The following is a 21004-nucleotide window of genomic DNA, read 5'->3' on the forward strand; positions in this document are numbered from 1 at the left end:
ACATTAGCAACGAAACTTTGTACACAAACTTAGAAGTTTCGATCGCAATTCTAGGTTCATTCACCCTTCTCTCTCTCTCTTTCTGTCTTTTCCTTCTCGTTCTTTTTTTTTCTTTCTTCGCGATTATGCGAATGCAAAAGCGTTGCTTCGATAAGCTAGAATAACCCACATTAATCGAACCGGAGTCGCATATTATCGTAAAAGTCGCCAATTCTGATTACGTTTTTTTTTCTTTTAACATTTTCTTCTACGATTTTTTGTATTTTCTTATTGAACACAAATCTCAAAGCGATAAATTTGATTTATGATGAGTCAATACCAGAATTCATTCATTTCTTATCTTTTCGTATCGTCAAAGTTCTTAGAATATTATTATTTACCCATCGTTAAATCGTATAATCGATGATGCGTTTAATAAAGCCACAATTACGTGCATCGTTTTTTGCAACGTTCGATAAAAAAGAAAATAAGAAGGAAAAATAAAGATGACCTCGTTACGCGATGTATATTAAAATTCAGCGATTTTGCATGATCGGGGAAAAATATCTGTAACACGATTGTTCGAAACTCGCTTTAACGATTTGAATTCGATTATTATCGAAATTAAAATAACCGAACTGTACATTTGACCGCAACCGAGTTTCCAAAAAGAGAATTAAAAATAAAGAAAAATAAAAACGATGGAGAGAGAAATAATATTCGAACGAATCACGCGCGTGCGTTTCTTTTATCGTCGATCATTCCAAATCGGATTTCTCGCGTTTTGCCATAAGAAAAAGAAAAATCCTTAGCGAGCTTATATCTCATACGACCTCGCTGTTTTTAGAAGTACTTGCAATTGAATCTCGTGATTCTCTCATGGAATAAATTTTACAAAGTCTCTTTCGAAAAATATTTTATTATATATATATATATATTTTTTTTTTTTTCTTATACACAATGTCATCATTATTATTCTCGTCTCTGATGTTTTTCGACGAACAATTATGCAAAAAGATATTCAAGTTTTGACCGATTTGCAAATTCTGACGCACTCGAACCCCCCCCCCCATCACTCCATTGTCGGTAAAAAATTTATTTCGAAAAAGAACGAACAAAAAAATCAGTGAAAAAGTATAGATTTTTGTTTGATAAAAGTTTTGTCGAATTGTAGTTACAAAAAAAATTGCGTTCGTTAGCGTTGTTCATCGAAACCCCGCTACCAACCCTTGCCAAATCCCATTGTCGGTAAAAATATTGTTCGGGGGAAAAAAAAAAATCAAGGATTGTCAAAAAGTTGAGAATTGTGTTTGCATGGAAGTTTCTTTTGTTTTCTTTTTTTTTCTCTTTTATTATATAGATAATAGAAAAAAATTGTCATCGTTCGCGTTTGTTTGATTGACGACGCGGAAGTAACGATTATTTATCGAGACCACCCACCCACCCTCTCACGCCGTTTGCTGTTTTACGTCTCCACGTTAAAAGAGGCCTCGAGCGTATTAAAGTGTATTTGAGTTAACGTTCGAGCGTAAACCAAACAATGCGAATTGAATAATCGAACGCGTTTGCATCTCCTCGAGTGTACTCGAAAACACTAGAATATCCAAAGAAAAGCCAACCATTTTTTTCTCACGCACACACACAGAATTCATTCACGTTCGACATGTATTTTCAAACTTAACGCTTCTATGCTTCTTCCCTTTATTGTTCTTCTCCGATCCTTTCTGAACGATATTTTGATAGAAGCGTAAAAAAGTTAATATTGCAAGAATAAAACTAATAAATCATAGTCACCACTCGTGTCACGCGGACACAATATCTGTTTTTTAACATATAACTTTGAAACAAGATCAAATCAGATACAAATTTGTATGAATTTTTGGTATCATTGTTTTATGCATCTCTTAATCATTCTTAAATTAAATTATATATTATAAAACAGTTTGTATATTTTATATTTTTATTTAACTTATTTTGTTTTTATCACAATTATAGAAGAAATTTACAAAACTTAGAATTATTCTATAAATTGTAAATATATTTTGTAAAGTAATTCGATCGAAATAAAATTGTAGGATGTTTACGCAAATATTTGAATTTTCGAATGAAATCAAATAATTTGATGCTAATATATGGTTAAGGTACTTTTAAATTTGTAACAGAATAGATTTTATCGTCGTTTTATTATCGCGTACCTATCGGTGATTACGTATGCAATTGCAACAGGTGCAAAGAAGAGTCATTAAGTACGAGGTGTTCATCGCGAAATATATATATTTCACGATTGCGAGAGTACGTTGAACTTTTTGCGTTCGTTGGACTTAGAACTTTGTTTTGCATAGATGCATAAAGTTAAAAACGTAAGCACTTATTAATGATTTATTAACTTCGTAACGATAACGTTCATTGAACGAGCTTGAAACAACGACACCAAATGACAACAAAATACGATTGATTTCAAAAATTCGTGTCATAAAAAATTAGTACGTAATATTAGAATGCAAAAAGGTTTCAGAATGTAGAACGTCGATCAAACGCAAAAACATGAAAAAATAAAAAACAAAAAAGAAGAAATTGCTGACAAAACCATTTTTTCGTCCGCTTCCTTTTTTTCCTTTTTATTCTTTCAAAGTTTCATTCGCAAGCAATAATTCGCCATCGTGTGTTTAATTGACAAGCTTTTATTTTTTTTTTACGTGCGAGAGACACAAGCAACGATGACAATGAAAGTTGGATACTCGTAGCCAAGCGATATGTTGCAATTACTGTGCCAATTTGCTGATACTAGTCTCTATCGTGATTCTTTTTCCTTTTTCTTTTTTTTTTTGATTTTTTCATATCAATGCCAATCGAATCGTTGCTTTGTCACAAACAGTATCGCGTACGCATGCACACACATATACATTTTGCCCCAAAAGTCACTTACTTCAACGAACCGAAAAATCATAAATCTATCTTTTACCAAGCATTAGCAGTTGTTGCATAAATCCATAATTTTTGTTCACCAACGCTAACTACAAATTAAAATACTAAAAAAGAAAAGAAAAATAATATCATAACTTACAATCAGTTAAACTAATAAATAATTGTTTTGATTTTCTGGGTAATAAATTTTTCGTAAATTAAATTTTTAGGACATCCTGTGTATAAATCAAGATCACGTCAACGTGTTAATAATTTCGATTGGACGCGATCTCGTTTAAATGATAAATTTCTTGTTTCTTTCCGATTCGTTTAATCGAATCGATATATATCTTTTAATCGATCGATTAAAAATTAATGGGATACTACTATTGTTAATGTATCGATGAAAAGAAAATTACAAAAAATAAAAGAAAAAAAACCATTGTAAGATTTCATGGTTGGCAGGTAGTTGCCCTTTAAAACTTGTATTATACACGTTAAAGGTGAAAATGAAAGGGAAAGGATCGATTTGAAATCGCGTGAACGGTGTTACCCCTCTCGGTTTGTTTAATTAACTAATGAACCCCGCCCACGGTCACGAACTCAGACACTTTTATTACACTCGCAAATGTCCAGCACGGATGCATTCGCGTGCACAGATCGCGTGCACGCGCAAACGCGATTTAGAAAACAAAAAGGGGAAAAAAATGTGCCAGCGATAGAACGGAAAATTATGAAAAAAGAAAAAAAAAACGGCACTCCGAATACACCGAAGGCTAAATTCTATTGTAAATTATGATCCTTTTTCTAACGACGATTTATTATTAATTTTTTAATTAGACATTACATTCTATTGTGAAGAAAATAATTGAAACAAAAAATATATCGGAAAGACGGTGAGATTGTTCGAAGTAAAAGACAAATATTTAAAATACCTAATATAAGTTATACACAGATATTTATCTAATTATTATAATTTTTACATCATTATTACATTCTACTTAAAACAAGAAGAATATAAAATGCAAGAGGAAAAAAATAATACGAGCGTTAAGTAGTGTAAAACGGTATGAAATATGTAAAAGAATTCTTAGCTTTGTATGCGTGTACTTGCAATTAAGTTAAATGGTACATGTAATAAACTCAAAGTTCTCAGCACGTTGGTTAAAGTATCTTATGCGATGTATTTTGAATACTATATTTTTCTTTGCTTTTCGCATCAAAACACGACGACCTTAATGACGACTGTGAGAACACAATGCACGAACAGTTTCGAGCTGTCGTAAGCGCACGCTAATCTCGAGTAATCACTTTTGAGAACGAACAGTGCCTGAAGGAAGTGTCAGTATAGCAAGCTAGCAAGCTGTTGATTGTCAGACTATAATACTCGAGAAGCAGAGGGTTGAATTGTTGTAAATTCGTGCTGTTCAAATTACACGAATCTTCTAATTGGTGGTACAAACATTTATTGCAAACAATTTAATGGATGTACTGGAAATTATGTTTAACAAATTTTTTGATAGTTGATTGTCAGATAAATTAAGGGATGAATTGTTATCAATTCTTGTTGTTCGAATCATTGGAATCTTGTAAATGCTGACACATTGCTAATATTTATTGCAATCTGGATAACTAAAGATGAATCTAAAGTTGAATTTAACAATTTTTGAATAACTCATTTTCTATAATTGATTGTCCAACTAGTCAGGAGTTGAATTATTGTACATTCGTGTAGTTAAAATTATTAGAATCATTTAATGGCTAACACAAACATTAGAACCAGTTAAACGGATGCACTCATCAAATGATTTATAAAAATATTTTAATAGTAATTCCTGGTAAGTTGATGAAGTTAATAGTCTATCCTGGGGGTTGTCTAGGTGATCCTAGAAAAGTATGAATTAGTCTTTCCGGTTAGCTGAAATAGAAAAAAAGTAAGAAGAAGTGGTCCGATATCCTTCCAGCTGAGAATTTGCCAGAGGTGAAGGAAACTTCAAAGAACGTTAAGAGTCAGCCACACGTTGTATTTAGGAATGCTACTCTAACTAATTGTAAAAGAGAGAGAGAAAGGCTTAAGGAAGGATAATCCAAAAAGGGAAAAGGGAAAAAGGTAAAAGATCGAAATAAAATCGAGTATACGATTTACCGTGAGACGTTGAAATCTAATACGACGACCGGTTGCTTTCTCATCGTACCGAGAGAAGGAATAGGAAGAGGATGAGAGATAGGATAAAGAAAGAAAGAAAGAAAGGGAGGAAGGGAGGATGAGCTTCCAGCAATTTCTTCTACCTCGATCTTACTCGTAACTGGCTGCTGTTGGTTTGCTGTTGCCAGTGGTGCTGTCGCGTGAGAAGAAATGATTTCTCTAAGAAGGAATAAATTAACGTGTTTTAAAACGAAGAAAAGGTGAGGAGAAAAGAAGAAGAAGAAGAAGAAAAAGTAGTAGTAGTAGTAGTAATAGAAGAAAATAAAACTAAAGAATCGAATAAAGTTTGACGAAGATTGAAAGAATTAACAAGGAATACCACTTTCCTTCAATCTACAAAACATGGTAACAAAAAATATGAGAAAAGAAATCTAAAAAAAGAAAAAAGATCTTTGAAATAAGAATACGGAATCTTCAATTTTAAAGAAACAAAAGTAATATTATTTCTAAAATAAATCAAACGTCTAATAAAAAATACCATTTTTTTACCTTCGTCAAATTGTGATCAACGTGTACTTCTCGATAAAAAAAGGAACCTTAAAAAATGGTCCTGAATAAAATAATAGAAATAATAGAATCTCGTAAATAATTAAAAAAAAAAAGAAAACAGTTCGAATTCCTTCGAAATTAAATTTTTTTCAAATGATTCGACACCTGATGACAAAAAATACTAAATGTATTTTTTTTCTTTCTTTTTTTACCTTCCCTACATTCCGATAAAAAAAAATTGTTCAAGTCTTTAATTAATGGCAGGACGCATCGGGACGGATGCGTAAGTATTCCAAGGCCCATCGTAAATCATTTCTCGTTACGAGAACCAGACGACGACGTGCTCTCTTTGTCTGGTAAGATTCATTGAATGAAACTAAAGAAAGATAAATAAATACAAAGAGAAAGAGAGCAAGAGACAGATAGATAGATAGATAGAGGGAGAGAGAGAGAGAGGAAGATAGAGAGAATGGGAAAATTGATTTATGTACGAGTTCGTATATCGTGGATGAATCGTTCGACTTTGATCCACTTAACGATGTGATCGTAAACATTGCTTCGATTGGAAAGCATAAAAAATCATTCGAACGCTCAAGGACGTATTAAAAAAAACCAATAAAAATAAATCGAATTTCCATTGTTGTTACTCATTGTCACTTTCGATCGAAATTGGAAAACTTTATATGTGTGTGTGTGTATAGGTTGAAATAGTAAGAGGTGTAGATGAGATTGAGGTAAAGGAGGTGGAGGAAGAGGAGGTGGTGGAAAAGGTGGAGGAGAAACGTCCAGCATCCTCGAGGACGACGTTAGATCCAATGCATTTGAAATTCTCTCGTCGTTTCTCTTCGACATAGGAATTCGGTCGTCGTTCGATTCAACGTTGACGGAATACTCGGATAAATTTACGATTGGTCGATCCTATTCGACAGTGCAATCGGACGTTTGCTATTAAATTAAATGATTATGGTGACGTCTCGAGTGTTTCGATGTGTCACGGATAAAATAATTCGCTAAATCAATGAAATCGTATTTAATCAACACGACGGAATAAATCTTCAGCATTTTATTTGGAATATCAAATTTTTGCGAATTATTATTTGAATTATTGTTAATAATATTGTAATACCGGTATCAAATTATTTATGTGTATATTTAATTTAAAATAATAATATATCTCTTGTTGCTTCATTGATTTAAAATATTTAATCAAATAATTAACTTTATTCAATGCGACAGGGTAAATTTCCAATATCTTATTTTGAATTTCAAATTTGTGCAAATAAAATAATTTGAATAATTTATATTTACTTAAAAAAATTGTTCAATTTATTTAAATCAGTATATGATATATATTATTCGTTATTTCAATTAATTTTTTTTTTTATAAATAAGATTATGTTTAAATAATACAAATTTATGTTTAAATTGTAAAATAAATTTTTTGTTCTATTAGAGATAAACGATACGTAAAAAGAGGATACGAAAGACAAGAGAATTTCGATACGATAAATTTGATATTTAGTAGGATCGGAGTCTCACGCGTTATTTAAACTACTACAATCGATATGGTGTCAGTTTCGTGTGATAAGAGAATCGTAAAGTATTCCATTTGTATCGGTTTAAAGTATTCATTCGATACAATTTGAGATATCAAGGTACGACATTGTTCAACTCGCCCACCTGCTAAACTACGAACGATCGTAAAACTCTTTTCGAAAATTGCATAACTTCATTCCACCAAATAAAACAACGATCGAAGAATTCTGCAATTTACTCACACATACAAATACAAACGAACAAAAAAATTAATATTAAAATTCTTATCGACAAATTAATCAGATAAGAAACGACGCCATTGTTTGATTAATATTTGATTAGCGAAAAAAAAAGAAAAAAAAAGAAATATTGAAATATTATTTAGAAGAAAAAAAAAATGATCGTACGGGAGGATAGATAGAAGTTCCGGAGAAGTTCGAGTGGGCGTTCTCCTTTATTCCTTTCACTCGGGAAACTCCATCTGATAAAATATCAAAGATCTTACGACTCACGCTGGGCGTGTAATGCGCACGCGCAGATATTATCTTCTGGCTGACTTCCACGAATTCGAAACGGGGTTCAGCTTCTTTCCCCGTTTATCACTGAATCGATAAAACACGGGGAAAATGTGCGAACGTATAACAGATTTAAAAAAAGAAACTTTTCAAGAGGAAGTAGATATTTATATACTTGTTGCTATCAAAGCAACCTAACTACATCGATCAACGAAAAATTACTCTACTTGTCCTTAAATCAAAAAGAATAAAATATTCATTTGTTCGTGTTCATATTATGTAAGATTTATTGAAACGTTAAAAAAAAAAAAATCAATGTAAATAATAAATTTGAAAATCTCGTTTTGTAATTTACTCAATCGATTATTATCACCGAGTTTTTCGAGTGACATTAATATTAACGAAGATTCTCTATCACTTTCACTTGGAGTTACCGGTTGAAGGATGTAACACTGTAATAGCCAGTATGACTCTTTGAGTTTAAACAAAAATAAATCAAAAATAAAAGTATCTCGAACGATGTACTACTCTCTTGTATGCAAAAATGTCCGAACCGGTTATCGAGTTGGTAATAAAGCATACCTTAAGCTCGTAAAAAAACATTGCTATGTAAAATAATATTAATGGGAGAACCACAACCGATAGATCGAAAAAAGTAACACGAAAAAGTATAAAATACCTAAATTGTTGTAAAAAAAGAGAAAAAGAAAAATGATGAACATCCTTGTAATGCGATCAAATGAAATTTACGTCAATTTCTACAACAAATTGTTCGATTGTTCATTGCATATATACTTTCATTGAAATTACTTGAATTAAAAAAAAAGATTTACAAAGGATTATCCATTTCGAATGTATTGCGTATATTTGCATTGAAATCACTCGAATTAAAAAAAAGAAAAGATTTACAAAGGATTATCCACTTCGAATGTTCATTGCATATACTTCCATTGAAATCACTAAAATGAAAAAAAGAACTGTTCATTTCGACTACAAATAATTCAACATATTATATATGTTCGTTGAATATACTTGCATTGAAATCACTCAAATTAAATGATATTAAATCTCACCTGTACGTGTGTGTGTGTTCCTTTATTATTATTAAATTATTTTTTAAATCGCGAACAACTTTCTTAAATGTTAGACAAATTGATTATACCGTCAAAGGTCTCATTTGATTCGAAATAAATTTATATAAAAATTCTTTGAAATAATAGGCTTTAAAGGAAAATGATTACATACGATACAAGGAAGTGAAACGAGAGGAAGATATTTGCATATCTCTTAATTAAGATTCCCTGTCATTAATGGTGGGGGCTTGAAAATGTGAGTGTAAACGTGGAAGCTTAAAACCGGCTTTGGGTGTTGTTAACGAGCGAAGGTTATCGTTGAGAGACGATGATCCTATTACGTTCTCAAGCGTACTCGTATAACCAAGTGGAATCGAAGTGAACTTCTGCAAAGAATCGACACGAAAATGACTTGGCTAGGAAAACGCCTTTTCCTTCATCAAATGAAATCAGATAAAAAGAGATAGAAAGAAGTCAGGAAAGGGGTGAGAGGGAGGAGCTGGAAGAGAAAATTTTCTGCAATATCGTTTCAGTATATTACCGGGCGTAAAAGTGTACGCTGGCGTACACACACATACACACACACACACACACAAAGTTCACTCTTACTGTGCAACGTCGAGTTGCACTTTATCAGTAGCTTGGGCTTTTATGTAGCTTTTAAAAGCTTGACGAAAAAAAAATAAAAAAGAAAAAAAAAACACAAAATAAGAAAGAAACAAAAAATAAATAACACGAACGTTCGATCGAAGCGGCCTCTTTCGTTTTCCGCGTTTCCTTTGATAGGACGATCAAAAGACCACGGGGAAAAGCAAGCAATCGGTTTTCTTTTTGAAAAAACCTAAATAACGCTTGTGCACATAATCGATAAAGTTTGATAATACATTTTATCGTAAATCGTATAATAATTATAAATAAATTTAGGTTCTCGTTAGAGATCAAGGATCTCAAAGAAACAATTTTAATAGAAATGATTAATTTGCATTTGATGTTATATTGGAATTTAATTTTGTACTAATAATTATTCTAAATTATATATATGACACACAGAATATTTTTGAGCGTTGTCAAAATATGGGATAAGAATTTTGTTTAAGAAAGTCTCGATGTTAAATGAGTTCCGGAATGTTGAGAAAAATAAAAAACTAGGATAAGGAAGACTCGAAACAAGCTGTGGAATTCGACGTTAGCTTATCTGAAGAATGCTACAAGAGGAGTGAAATAGAGGAATAAGATGAAGAAGAGGAACAAGAGAAGATAAAGAAGAAGAAGAAGAAGAAGAAGAAGAAAAAGAAGAGGATGAGATGGAAGTAAATAAGAAGATGATGTGCATCGGAATGGAATGGTGGAAAAGGAAACACCAACAACACAACGTACCGGATTCTAAACGGCCCCTCTCTCCTATTTCTTTCTATTTCTATTTTCTTACTAGAGTAATATAGCTTTTAACTAATGTAAGCTATTTTAATACACGCACAGGATAAAGGAAGATGATTGATTAAATTTCTTCGAGGTACAGACGATGCCTACGAGGCACGTAATTGAAGGCACGTTTTATTTATCAGTCGCGATTCTTACGGTCCGCGAATCGGCGCCTCCTTCGTGTCGATAAGAGTCTACTTTTCTTGGAAATAGTCTACGAATAAACTAATTTATCTTACATCTTTTTTTTTTATACTTATCGTACGTATAAATTATACATAAGTACGTTAGGGGAAAAAATGTATTAATATTGGAATGTAAAGATTGAAATTATATACAAATACAATATAAAACGATACTTTTAATTAATTTTATTACTAATTAACGTACTTTCTTTTAATTCTTTACATTTATACGAGTATTTATTTCCATATGAAATATTAAATAGTTAGAGATATAAATATGAGATATTTATTTGAATTAATACAGATATTAAACCGATTTAATCGGAATTTAAATGCGTTACTTGTTAAATTGTATTTGCTACGTGTATCTAAATTGGTGCACAGTTTAAAAAGTATTTCAAACGTTATTCTAAATCGGTGGTAAACGGAACCTTGATGAGTATAAAAATATTTTATTGAACTCTTCTTCGTAATACGACGAATAATATATTAATACAATGTAAAATATTTAATCATAAATTCTTGAAAACCTTGGAAAAATTGCGTTGAACCCCAGGGTTCCAAGGAAAAAAAAAATTTGAAGATCACTGTTCTAGACCATATGATAATAAAACCAATAATCATTCTTCACTTCTTAATTTGTTACAATTTATTGTAGAAATGAGTTTTGATATTAATACAACGTAATAAATTTAAACAATAATTCGTGATACCCTTGGAAAGGTTGCATGGAACCCCATGTAACCCCAAGAGTTCCGTGAAAAAAAATAGTTTGAAGATGACTGTTCTATACCATAAACAAAAAATAAAACCAATAATCATTCTTCATTTATTAACCTGTTACCATTTCTCGTAGAAAATAAATTTCAAGGTGTATCGAAAATAATATACGGGGCGAATAACGTGTTAATTATGAAAAGAAAATTAACGAGGTAACATGCGAGAGGTTAAATACTTTTTCTTTTCTATGACGTCACGGATAAATATATATCGTTTCTCGATATTAAATTCAGACAAGCACTTTATTCTGTTAGCCGATCGTTAGTAGAAACGAAGAGAGAAATAATAACCACCACGTCCTGTTTTATTTTTCCTTTATTTTTTCGAAGACAGAATAAATTCTGTATTACATGTATATAACCATCACACATATATGTATACCCTTATATGTGTGTATATATACATATATGCAGTTAAGGTAGAACCAGTTCTTCATCATCGTGGCGAGAAACAATATATTATCGTATCGATTGTCCGCCCTCGAGCGAACTTACGAACGAATCGAACGAGCATCTACAAAACCGATCTCGACTATTATCCCTTCGACCTTTCTCGCACGCGAAATCTCGACGGAAAAGAACAAATCCGCGCGTAGGTGAACAATACGAACGTATCGAACCGACGGTAAAAAAAGAAACAAGAAAAACGAAGTAATAGTAAAAGAAAGAAAGATATACGGAAGAAAAGAGTAGAGAAAAAAAAAGGTAAATATTTAAATATTAAACACGAGATCTCTCGTTTAAATTGTATCGAACCCATTAACATGAAAAATTCTAACCGCACTGGACATAATCGTATAGTAGAATGATGAAATATATGTTAAAGCTGAAGAAGAAAAAAAAGAAATATATTACACAAGTTGGATGAAAGCCCAAAAAGACCTGTTCCCTTTGGTGTTCACAGATTTGGGGAAAGATAAATGTTCGTGTATCTCTCGGTGTGATAACAAAAAGAGAAAGATGGAGAGTAGTTTTAGGTGAAAAGAAGTAGAAGAATAAGGGAAAAATGAGTTGAAGGAGGATCGGTTAGAGGAGAGGGGAAGGGAAGGGAAGAGAGAGAAAGAAAAAGGTGTGCAGAGCAAAGTACAAAAGGAGGGGTCATGAAACCGCAGGCCGTCGGCTATGGTAGATTATCGACTGGTGCAACTTTGCGCCAGGGAGTGGGCCGAACGATGGACCGAACAAGGGATCGGGAGGGGGACCAAGGGTAAAATGCGCTATCGTCGAGCATAAATCCGCAGATACGACGTGAAAGCCAAAGCAAAACCATCGAGAAGGATTTCTTTTTCTTCCGGATCCCTGTTACTGATGTTCTTCTTACTCTTGCTTACTACTATTGCTATTGCTGTTACTATAGTTCATGATTTTTTTTTTTGTAGTTTCTAAGATAAATTGTTAATCTTCGAATTTATTTTACAATTAAACGACACTAATTTGTTGCTTTCAATTTGTTAGAAATATATGAATAATATTTTGTTCAATGCATTTAGGATGGTTACACAGAGAAAAATATGATAAATTTAGCGTAATGATTTTTTGTATAGAATATAAACAACTTTTGGAAATGTAGATGGATTTGGTATTAGATCCAAAATATAAAATAATATGTTAAACTTCCTAATTGATAAGAAATATAAATGTAAATTTAGATCTTGAGATTGTTCATTGCATATACTTGCATTGAAATCACTAAAAATAAAATGACTCGGATTTGTTTCTTCGTATTTCTTCAGAATATTAACAAGAAGACAATTGTAGATGAATTTGGGATTAGATATGAATCATAAAAAAATGATAAATCATTCTTAAAGATCTTATTTGCTTCTAAATAAATTTATGTTACATTAATGTATAAGATCGTCTACTCGGACAGCAAATTGTTCAACGTTCTAACATTGACTGGTCATTACTTATACGAGTTTGTCGATAACGCAGATTTATGACTACAAAATATCGTTATTGGGAGTAATATTGTAGAAAGACCGTTGTCTGCTATCTACCCACGCAAACGTCTCGTGCTTTCAATTCTCATGTAATTACATAAATACAGAAATTTAATATCCTCCTATATTTTTACGATTTTCTGTAATTCAATAAAATTCTTTTCCTTTCCTTTTCTTTTTCTACGAACAATGCAACGTTACGTCAATTTTTCTGCGCATTTAAAACTACGATAAACTCTAATTAATATTTATAAAACATGATTGCGTATCTCGCATTTTATTAACTATCATTGTTATTCAAAGAATCAATCATGCGAATTAAAGATAGAATTTCTAATACAGAGATTATATGTTAGACATATAAAAATCGCGAAAGACTTCATTTTGCTTGTATCGAATAAAAAAAAAAATAATACAAACGAGATAAAACTGCGACAAGAAACTCCCATTAAAGTTCGATAAATCGATATGGAAGATCGTAATGGATGTTGCAGCTTCTTACCTTCAAGATTTGCCATAGAAAACCTGTAGCTGTCGATTCTCGGAGTATTAATGTCCGAGTTGAAGGGCCTGAGGGTTGCCGAGCTCACATTATCAAGACCCTGTAACAGAAATATAAAAAAAGAAAAAATTAAATTCAGTACTCCTTAAATCGATATTCCAAGCAGGAAAATACAAAATCTATGATATCGGAATGAAATGGGTCGGAATTGGATAGAAATGGAGAAGTAAAAAAGGGGGATTTGATAAAGTTGAACATTTCATTGGTGGATCAGGAACCTAATCCTTTTTGAATCTCAACGTTTTCACCGGGTTTTATAGGAAAATCGATTTGTAGAAGATCGTCGATTGGGTCACCCAATTTCCGCCAGTCGTTCGAATAATTTCAAGGCAAGTGGAGGATGAGGAGGATAAGAGATTGGTAGTTGTGCACTGTAAAGGGTTGCTGGTTTCGAACTACTACTACATGAAGGGGTTAGCATTCGTTGGAAGAATATTTGAAGAGGGATCGATCAAGTAGTTCGTATTTTCTGCTGGTTTCGTTCGACGAATATTACCTAACAGGGAACTTCGGTAGATACGCCAAGTGAAATGGGATTAGAAGGGGGTAACATCTTGCGCGTAAATCTATCGTGAAAGCGAATTTCATGGGATATAATCCCAAGGACTCCTAGAATATTCGTATTCGTGGAGATTCTAAGGATTCAACGTACAGATTTCTCCATCGCAGAGTACTATCCTATGAATTTGGATGATGGGTAATCAAGACAAAAGACTATTTATGCATGTTTAGATCCTAGATATAGTGGCACTCAAATTCTAAAATAGGTAAATTCAAAGGACACTATGATTAACAGTTAAAATTCTATAATTTCAATTCAGTGAGTTATCTGTTCTTATTATGTAAAACCACTGTTTTAGAAGGATATTATGAACAAAGTTATAAATAAAAGAATAGATAAGTTTGTATCAATTATTTTATCAAGTGTTCAATACCAAAGATATGAATTCAAAGAACACTGATTGATACCTAAAATCACAAAATTCCAATTAATAGGGTTACGTGTTCTCATTGTTTAGAACGACTATTTTAAAAGGTACAATAAGCAAAGTTTTATAATAGAAAAATGTATATTAATTATTTCATCAACCTAAATTCAAAGGACACTGTGATCGATACCTAAAGCCCTAAAATTTCAATTAATGAAGTTACGTGTTCTCAGGGTATAGAGAACCACTGTTTTAATGGATAATATGAGTAAAGTTGTATAATAGTAAGGTAGTAGAGTATGTATCTATCGTTTTACCGGGTGGTCAACACTAAAGACGCGTTCTACGAAAGAAAAGAAATTTCTCTAGCGTTCGACGAACGTTGGAGGTTCTCTCTCGCGGATCGCAAAAGCCGTATATAGCCTGCGGACTTCCGCGTTTTGAGCCATTAGCTGTAAATAATGTGCGAGAGAGAAAGAGCCTGGTAGGCCGCGTTCAAGCGTGTGTACACGGAGTGTGTTATACTCTGCGCTTAATCAAGCAGGAGCGTCTAATACACACAAGCAACCGCACACAATGGCACCGTACCTTCGAACACACGACAAAATGTTGACTCGACGATATGCTCTATCGAGTGTACCACGAACCTTAGCGTGTATTCACGTATGTGCACCTGTACGTGTGTTTGTGTGCGTGTGGGTGTATATGTGCGTATGGATCAGGGTGCTCGAGAAACTTCTCGCTCAACTTAAACTATGCATATATGCGTCTAAACATAGTACGGATAAAATTAAGATAACAGATATCTTAAATGGAACGTGATGAATTTGTTGAGAAGATTATTATTATTATTATTATTATTATTATGAGAAAAGTGATCGAATTTATGATAAGACTCCGAATAAAATGTCATTTAGTTATTGGTTTGATTTATTCAGACGTATTTCATGGGAATCAAATGTAATTAGACTCGATAGGTGCGTTTGCGTTTCTAAGAAAAACGTCAAAGTTAGCAGATTGTGGGATTGGCAGGCAGGCAGGCAGGCGTTCGCCACGCGTCACTGAGAAATTCTAACGCCGTCGATAAATGTGACGAGGAGTAGTGCACACGCGTCGGTAGTCACGACGCTTCGTCGCCTTTTTCAATGTGGTGTTACTGCTACTGCTGCTGCTGCTGCTGCTGCTGCTGCTACTGCTACCAGTGTTGGTTGCTGGTGCGTCTAATGTGACTCTACTCGTTATAACGTAACCAGTGGAAGCTCACCGGTTGACAGAGGAAAAGGAAAAAAGTAAAAGAAAGAAAGAAAGAAAAAGAGATAGGAACAGGACAATTAGGTCCCGTCGAATAAACAGACTCTTCCTGTAACTTGAAACCCGTGGACGCAATTATACACTTCTTCTGCTAACTTTGATCTTCCGTCAGAATCGTTGGGTTCGTTGTCTGTCAATAATTAATGAATCGAAAAGTAGAACGTCATAAGGATAGATAATAGATTTCTAATTTTAATACAAATTATTACAATATTTTCTTTGTAAATTCAAACTGGCCGATACTTTTACGATCTTTGTTCGTAAAAAAGTGCAGAAATTTTGTATACTCGCTATGCTAATTTATTCCAAAAAAAAAAAGACAGAAAAATAAAATGAATTCTCGACGATGATTATGTTACTTACAAAATTATGATTCTTCTTCCCTTTAACGGGCATACGCTTTTTCTTTAATGTTTTCTTGTAGAGAAAACACGGGGTAGAATAAGAAAGGAAGCTGAAAACGAGCCTGGCGCCGGTTTATTTTCGGCGAGACCTTCGAACCTTTATTACTATACTAAGACAGTATTTCCGTTTAATTTGACTACTCAAAAGGAACAGGAATACCCTCTTTCTCTTTCTCTCTCTTTCATGTGGTGTAAATATCGATCGTATAATCAAATTCAAGACAATTGTCTGTTCCTTAGAATCGATTAAAACCAAACATTTTTGTTTCTTTTATTAATACTGGAATATACAATCAATTCATCGGCGAAAATTACATGTAATTTTTGCTGACGTAATAATACATTGACATGAGTCGTAAGTTTAAAAGAATGTTACAATGATAATAAAATCAAATTTATAATAGAAAATATTATCAAACTTTCAGTAGAATTTTCAAACGAGAACGCATCATACACCTTGGTGTTCAAAATTCACGAGAAAATAGGCAAGAAAAGCAACTGTAATGAGTTCCGTGGGATAAAAAGAAGGAAAGAGGAGGGAAGGATAAAAATTAGCATAAATTCGTGGCGAGTTCTGGCGCGTAAAACATTTATCGTAAAAAGCATGGAAGCAGAAGAAGCAAACCACCACCACCACCATCACCACCCCCACACAGAACAGGCTTAGGAGTGCGTGTGGAGAGCTTAACAGCGATATTTAAATGCCGTTACTGACTGTGAGTATAGGTGGGTTTCAAGGAGGGAAGGTAAAACAAGAGTCGGTAGAAGAGCGCTTTACATACGATTTGCATTTAACATTCCGAGTCAGGAAGATGAATTTAACGTTGAGACTCTCGATGGTGTATACACCATCGAATTCTTCCTTCTTTTTCTTATTCTACTTCTTCTTCCTCCTCCACTGTATCTATCCTTTCCAAAGACCCTATTACCTTTCACCGATATCGATATTGCATCCTAAATTGGGTATCAGTTTACTTTAATTTTCGGATCGTTTATTGGAGAAGGCACCAAAATATTCCCTCTCCCAGTGTTTTACTGTTATTTTACTGTTTTTTTTCTTCTTTCGTTATTTTTATCTCTTCAGTTCTGTCTTTTTATTTTCTCGCGAAGTAGGAATGAAAAGCAAAAAAAAAAGAAAGAGGATTGAGCATGAGAAAAATAAGAGTTGGGACGGTGTTGTTGGCAGCTTTGAGTTATGTGTGTTTGCACGTACCAGAGTGTCGTTTAAACTGCAACTAAGTTTATCGCGACGAGACTCGAATATTACCGAGGATTCGTTATTTTTTTCTTCTATTTTTTTTTTATCTTGAATATTTTGCTAAACAGTAATTGGAGTCGAAGTCGTCGGGGATAACTGAATAGAACGAATATGAAAATGTTGGTAGAATGAGATTCGTTTTTTTTTTTTTATTTTCTTTAAAGTAAAGTTTCATGGAAATAAATTTAGTTTCATTTGCATTCTGTCAAACGTTCCATGTAATATCAATCTATTCCTTTTGAAATATGATTTGCATAATAAATGATCTGACCTATACCACCTTTTTCGAAATTTAAATATGACCGCGCGTTTTCTTCAAATACAACGCAACTCAACCACTAAAAGCAGCAGCCAAAGCAAAAACAGAGAGAGAGAGAGATAGAGAAAGAAAGAGAAGTCATTTATTTTACAATACAAAAGCTACCGCCGCTCATAAACATTCAATTCGTTCAAAATTTTCAAACTGGTAATATAAAATTGTCTGAAATTACCGAAACTACTACCTGCATGCATAATTTCGTTCGTCATCTAAAAAAAAAAAGAAAAAAAGATATTCGAAAGGACCTCAAGAATTTTCTACAATATTCCTCGCTCGTTTCGTGCTTCCTCGGATCTTTTCTTACATTTTTTTTTACTTTCATTTTTTATGTTTTTTTCTTCTTCCTTTTTTTATCGAGGAACGAAGGAAGTAAGAAAAGTTCACGAGGATCGAATAATGCATAATAAAATGCAAATTGCGGTCTTAAAGAGTGGGGGGAGAGGAGATGAGGAGGAGGAAAAGGAGGAGGAGGAGGTGGAGAAGGAGGGAAAATACGTAAGCGTACTCACGAGGTCGTGCGCCTTGTGGCTTTTCCATCGGAACAGCCTGTCCATCTGTGCACGTTGCTGTTAAAACCAATCTCGGTTAACTTCCGCTATTCTTTGATCGTACAACAACCTAACATTTTCTTCTTCCTCTCAGATACCTCCTCTATTATCAATGTTATCGTATTACCGATCGATCTTACGGAAAGTCACGTGGACGCAGTTAACAAAAGTATCTCCCATTACTTCAACATTGACGGTGGATAAGAGGATATTATTTTGAAAAAACCACCTCATCGTTCTTATTACTTCTTCTTCTTCTTCTTCTTCTTATCATTCAAACGAACCAAACACTTTTCACAAAAACAAAATCCAATCATATCCTACGAATAGAAGTCATCGCAAAATCATGAAACCGAGAAGATGTCCTTTATAAATCCCACGGAACATTGTCCAGTTTTAATTGTCTTATCCAACAAGTTTGACTGTGTGTGTGTGTGTGTCAACTGTGAGACAATTTGATTAAAGTTGCATGCGTGATTTAGATAATTATCTAAAAATCGATCATCGTAATCGTTTGTTCTGAGAAAACTGGTTACAACAAACGCACGTAAAGGATCGACGAGGAGAGGAGGATTCCTCCTTGCCGTCGTAGTGGTACGAGTGGATACTGGATGCTGATCAGCGAGGGGATTCAACGTGGAGTCGAGCGGTGTTCTGTCCCTCGCCCTCTCTCTTACTATCTCTCTCTCTCATTCTCTCAATTCCCTCCTTGTGACGTTCGTATGCGCGCACACGTTCTCATCCTCTCTCTCTCTCACTCGCTCACTCTAACACTTGCTCTCTCACTTTTGCAAACAGGGATAGAACGCGTACTCGGCTCCTGCTGCCTTGAGCGCGCATGTGCGTCTATCGATTCTGTCGACTCTCTCGCAGGAGCCAACAGCTTTTTTTCCTGCTACAGCAAGAAGGAGGAGAGAGATCCTTCTCTCTCGTCCTTTGATCGAGGATCTCTCAGCGACGCCTCGAAATTTTCTCTTTCTCTCTATCCCTCCCCTTTCTCTCCCGTTCTCTTTCTAACAAACACGTATACACACACGCGTGCACGCGCGCACACACATACGTATAATAATTCTGAACAATTTTTCATGAAACGACACTTTTGTGACGCCTAGAAATTCTTTTTTGTATTTATACTTTTATCGACAACAGCACAATTTCCTTTTTCCCTCGTCAACTCTACTCTCTCATATTTTTTCCTTTCCTCGTTTCGTCGAGAAAAACAAACATGATCGAAATTGTATGTTAACAAAAATTCATCATTTTCTTTGAAAACACGTTTTTCCCTTTGTTTTTCCTCTTCTTTTTTTTTTTTTTTTAGAAAAATTCGAACAAATATAAATCAACAACAACGATGACAACACCTCTACGAGAAAAAGGTGAAAAGGGGGATGAATTAAAGCTTCTGTCGGAACGGGTGAAGAGTAGAGGACGCAAGAGGGGAGGGGTAAAACTGATGATGCCTCATCGAACGAGGATATTCGATGCAGTCACTCAGGTGCTGCATTGGCGTTTATTCGTGCGTACACATGCAGGACCGAGTATGCACTCTCACGAACCCAAAGTGAGAGAAAGAGAGAAACTGAGGGCTCATACGAACCCTTCGTGAACGTAACTTCCTACCTAACACCATCCCACCCCTACCCCTACATTCCACTCCTTTGCGTAACTCACCAAACTGTCAACAATGTTTTTTTCCTTTTTCTGAAAACATCCAACAAATTACATTCGTTTCTTTATTTCAACAACAACTCTTGCTCGTGCTACCTTTAAATCAATTTCTTCAAATACAATTTGTACCGGTGTAGGATGATATTCGAAAGGAAATTGTTGAAGTAAACTTGAATTTGTTCGCGTCTTGCGTGTTCTTCATCTCGAAATAGCCACGAAGAGTAGTCGCGACTTAGGGCAGCGATCCGTGCGTCTCACGCTGGAGGATATAATGGCAAAGATGTAATTATAGAATCGTTGCCAAGGGACAAGAGAGAGAAAGAGAGAGAAAGAGAGAGAGAGAGAGAGTTGAGTAAGTCATCGAGTGAATCAGACTAACCCAACCAACAACTAATTGTTTTTATACTGATCTCGATACTAAAACTTCGGATGACCAAGAAAACGATTAATTAGTTGAAAATATCTGAAAGGATAAAGTCTCTAAAATGTTACAGTACGAATGAAAGGTAAGGTTGCGTCTTAGCGAAGGGTTCAACGATAATAAGAGGACCTTTCATTAATTTTCCAAGCAACTTTTTTCTTTACGCGCTTTTTCATCCCTTATTTTATTCTTATTCTTCTTTCTTTAAAACACAATGGAAGATACAAAGGTGGTACATATAATACATAGCTTGGTAAAATTTGTCATTCAGCCCGCCATATTTTCGTAATCTTCGTATCTCTAAGAGAAAATATAATACCTTTTTTGATATGCTCAAAGCAAGAATTCTTCTACTCGTGGAATATTCCGAAGCATCGAGTAGAATTCGTCGATCCATCAAATAGTAATGCACCGAACGAAAAGCCAACGTCGAATGTTTGTTGACGGCATGTAACCCGTCTAGGATCCATCGACGATCCGTCAGCGTCTTCGTCGATTTCACCCAACGACAGAGAAATATGCGACGTCTCTTGTAACTGGCAGACACGTTCGA

At 34.1% G+C, this 21004-nt stretch overlaps 1 protein-coding gene and 1 long non-coding RNA gene across 8 annotated transcripts in view; one reads left to right on the forward strand and one right to left on the reverse strand.

Moving 5' to 3' along the window:
- LOC122523528 (amyloid beta A4 precursor protein-binding family B member 1-interacting protein-like) overlaps positions 1 to 21004 on the reverse strand; it is a 123069-nt gene that overhangs the window by 12969 nt on the left and 89096 nt on the right. For 6 of the 7 annotated variants that reach the window (XM_043645335.1, XM_043645336.1, XM_043645333.1 and 3 more), the window contains one exon: positions 13534 to 13633. In XM_043645335.1, coding sequence (XP_043501270.1) covers positions 13534 to 13633 — 100 coding nt within the window. Of the gene's footprint in view, positions 1 to 13533; positions 13634 to 18323; positions 19018 to 21004 lie in introns of those variants that run through there. The other variant, XM_043645337.1, reaches the window with a different exon arrangement.
- On the forward strand, positions 15707 to 16761 carry LOC122523529. Its single transcript, XR_006305318.1, has 2 exons — positions 15707 to 15736; positions 16663 to 16761. It is a non-coding gene; the product is annotated as an uncharacterized LOC122523529 (long non-coding RNA).

Source organism: Polistes fuscatus, unplaced genomic scaffold, assembly GCF_010416935.1.
Source record: "Polistes fuscatus isolate 324 unplaced genomic scaffold, CU_Pfus_HIC Scaffold6, whole genome shotgun sequence".
Taxonomy (NCBI): Eukaryota; Metazoa; Arthropoda; class Insecta; order Hymenoptera; family Vespidae; genus Polistes; species Polistes fuscatus.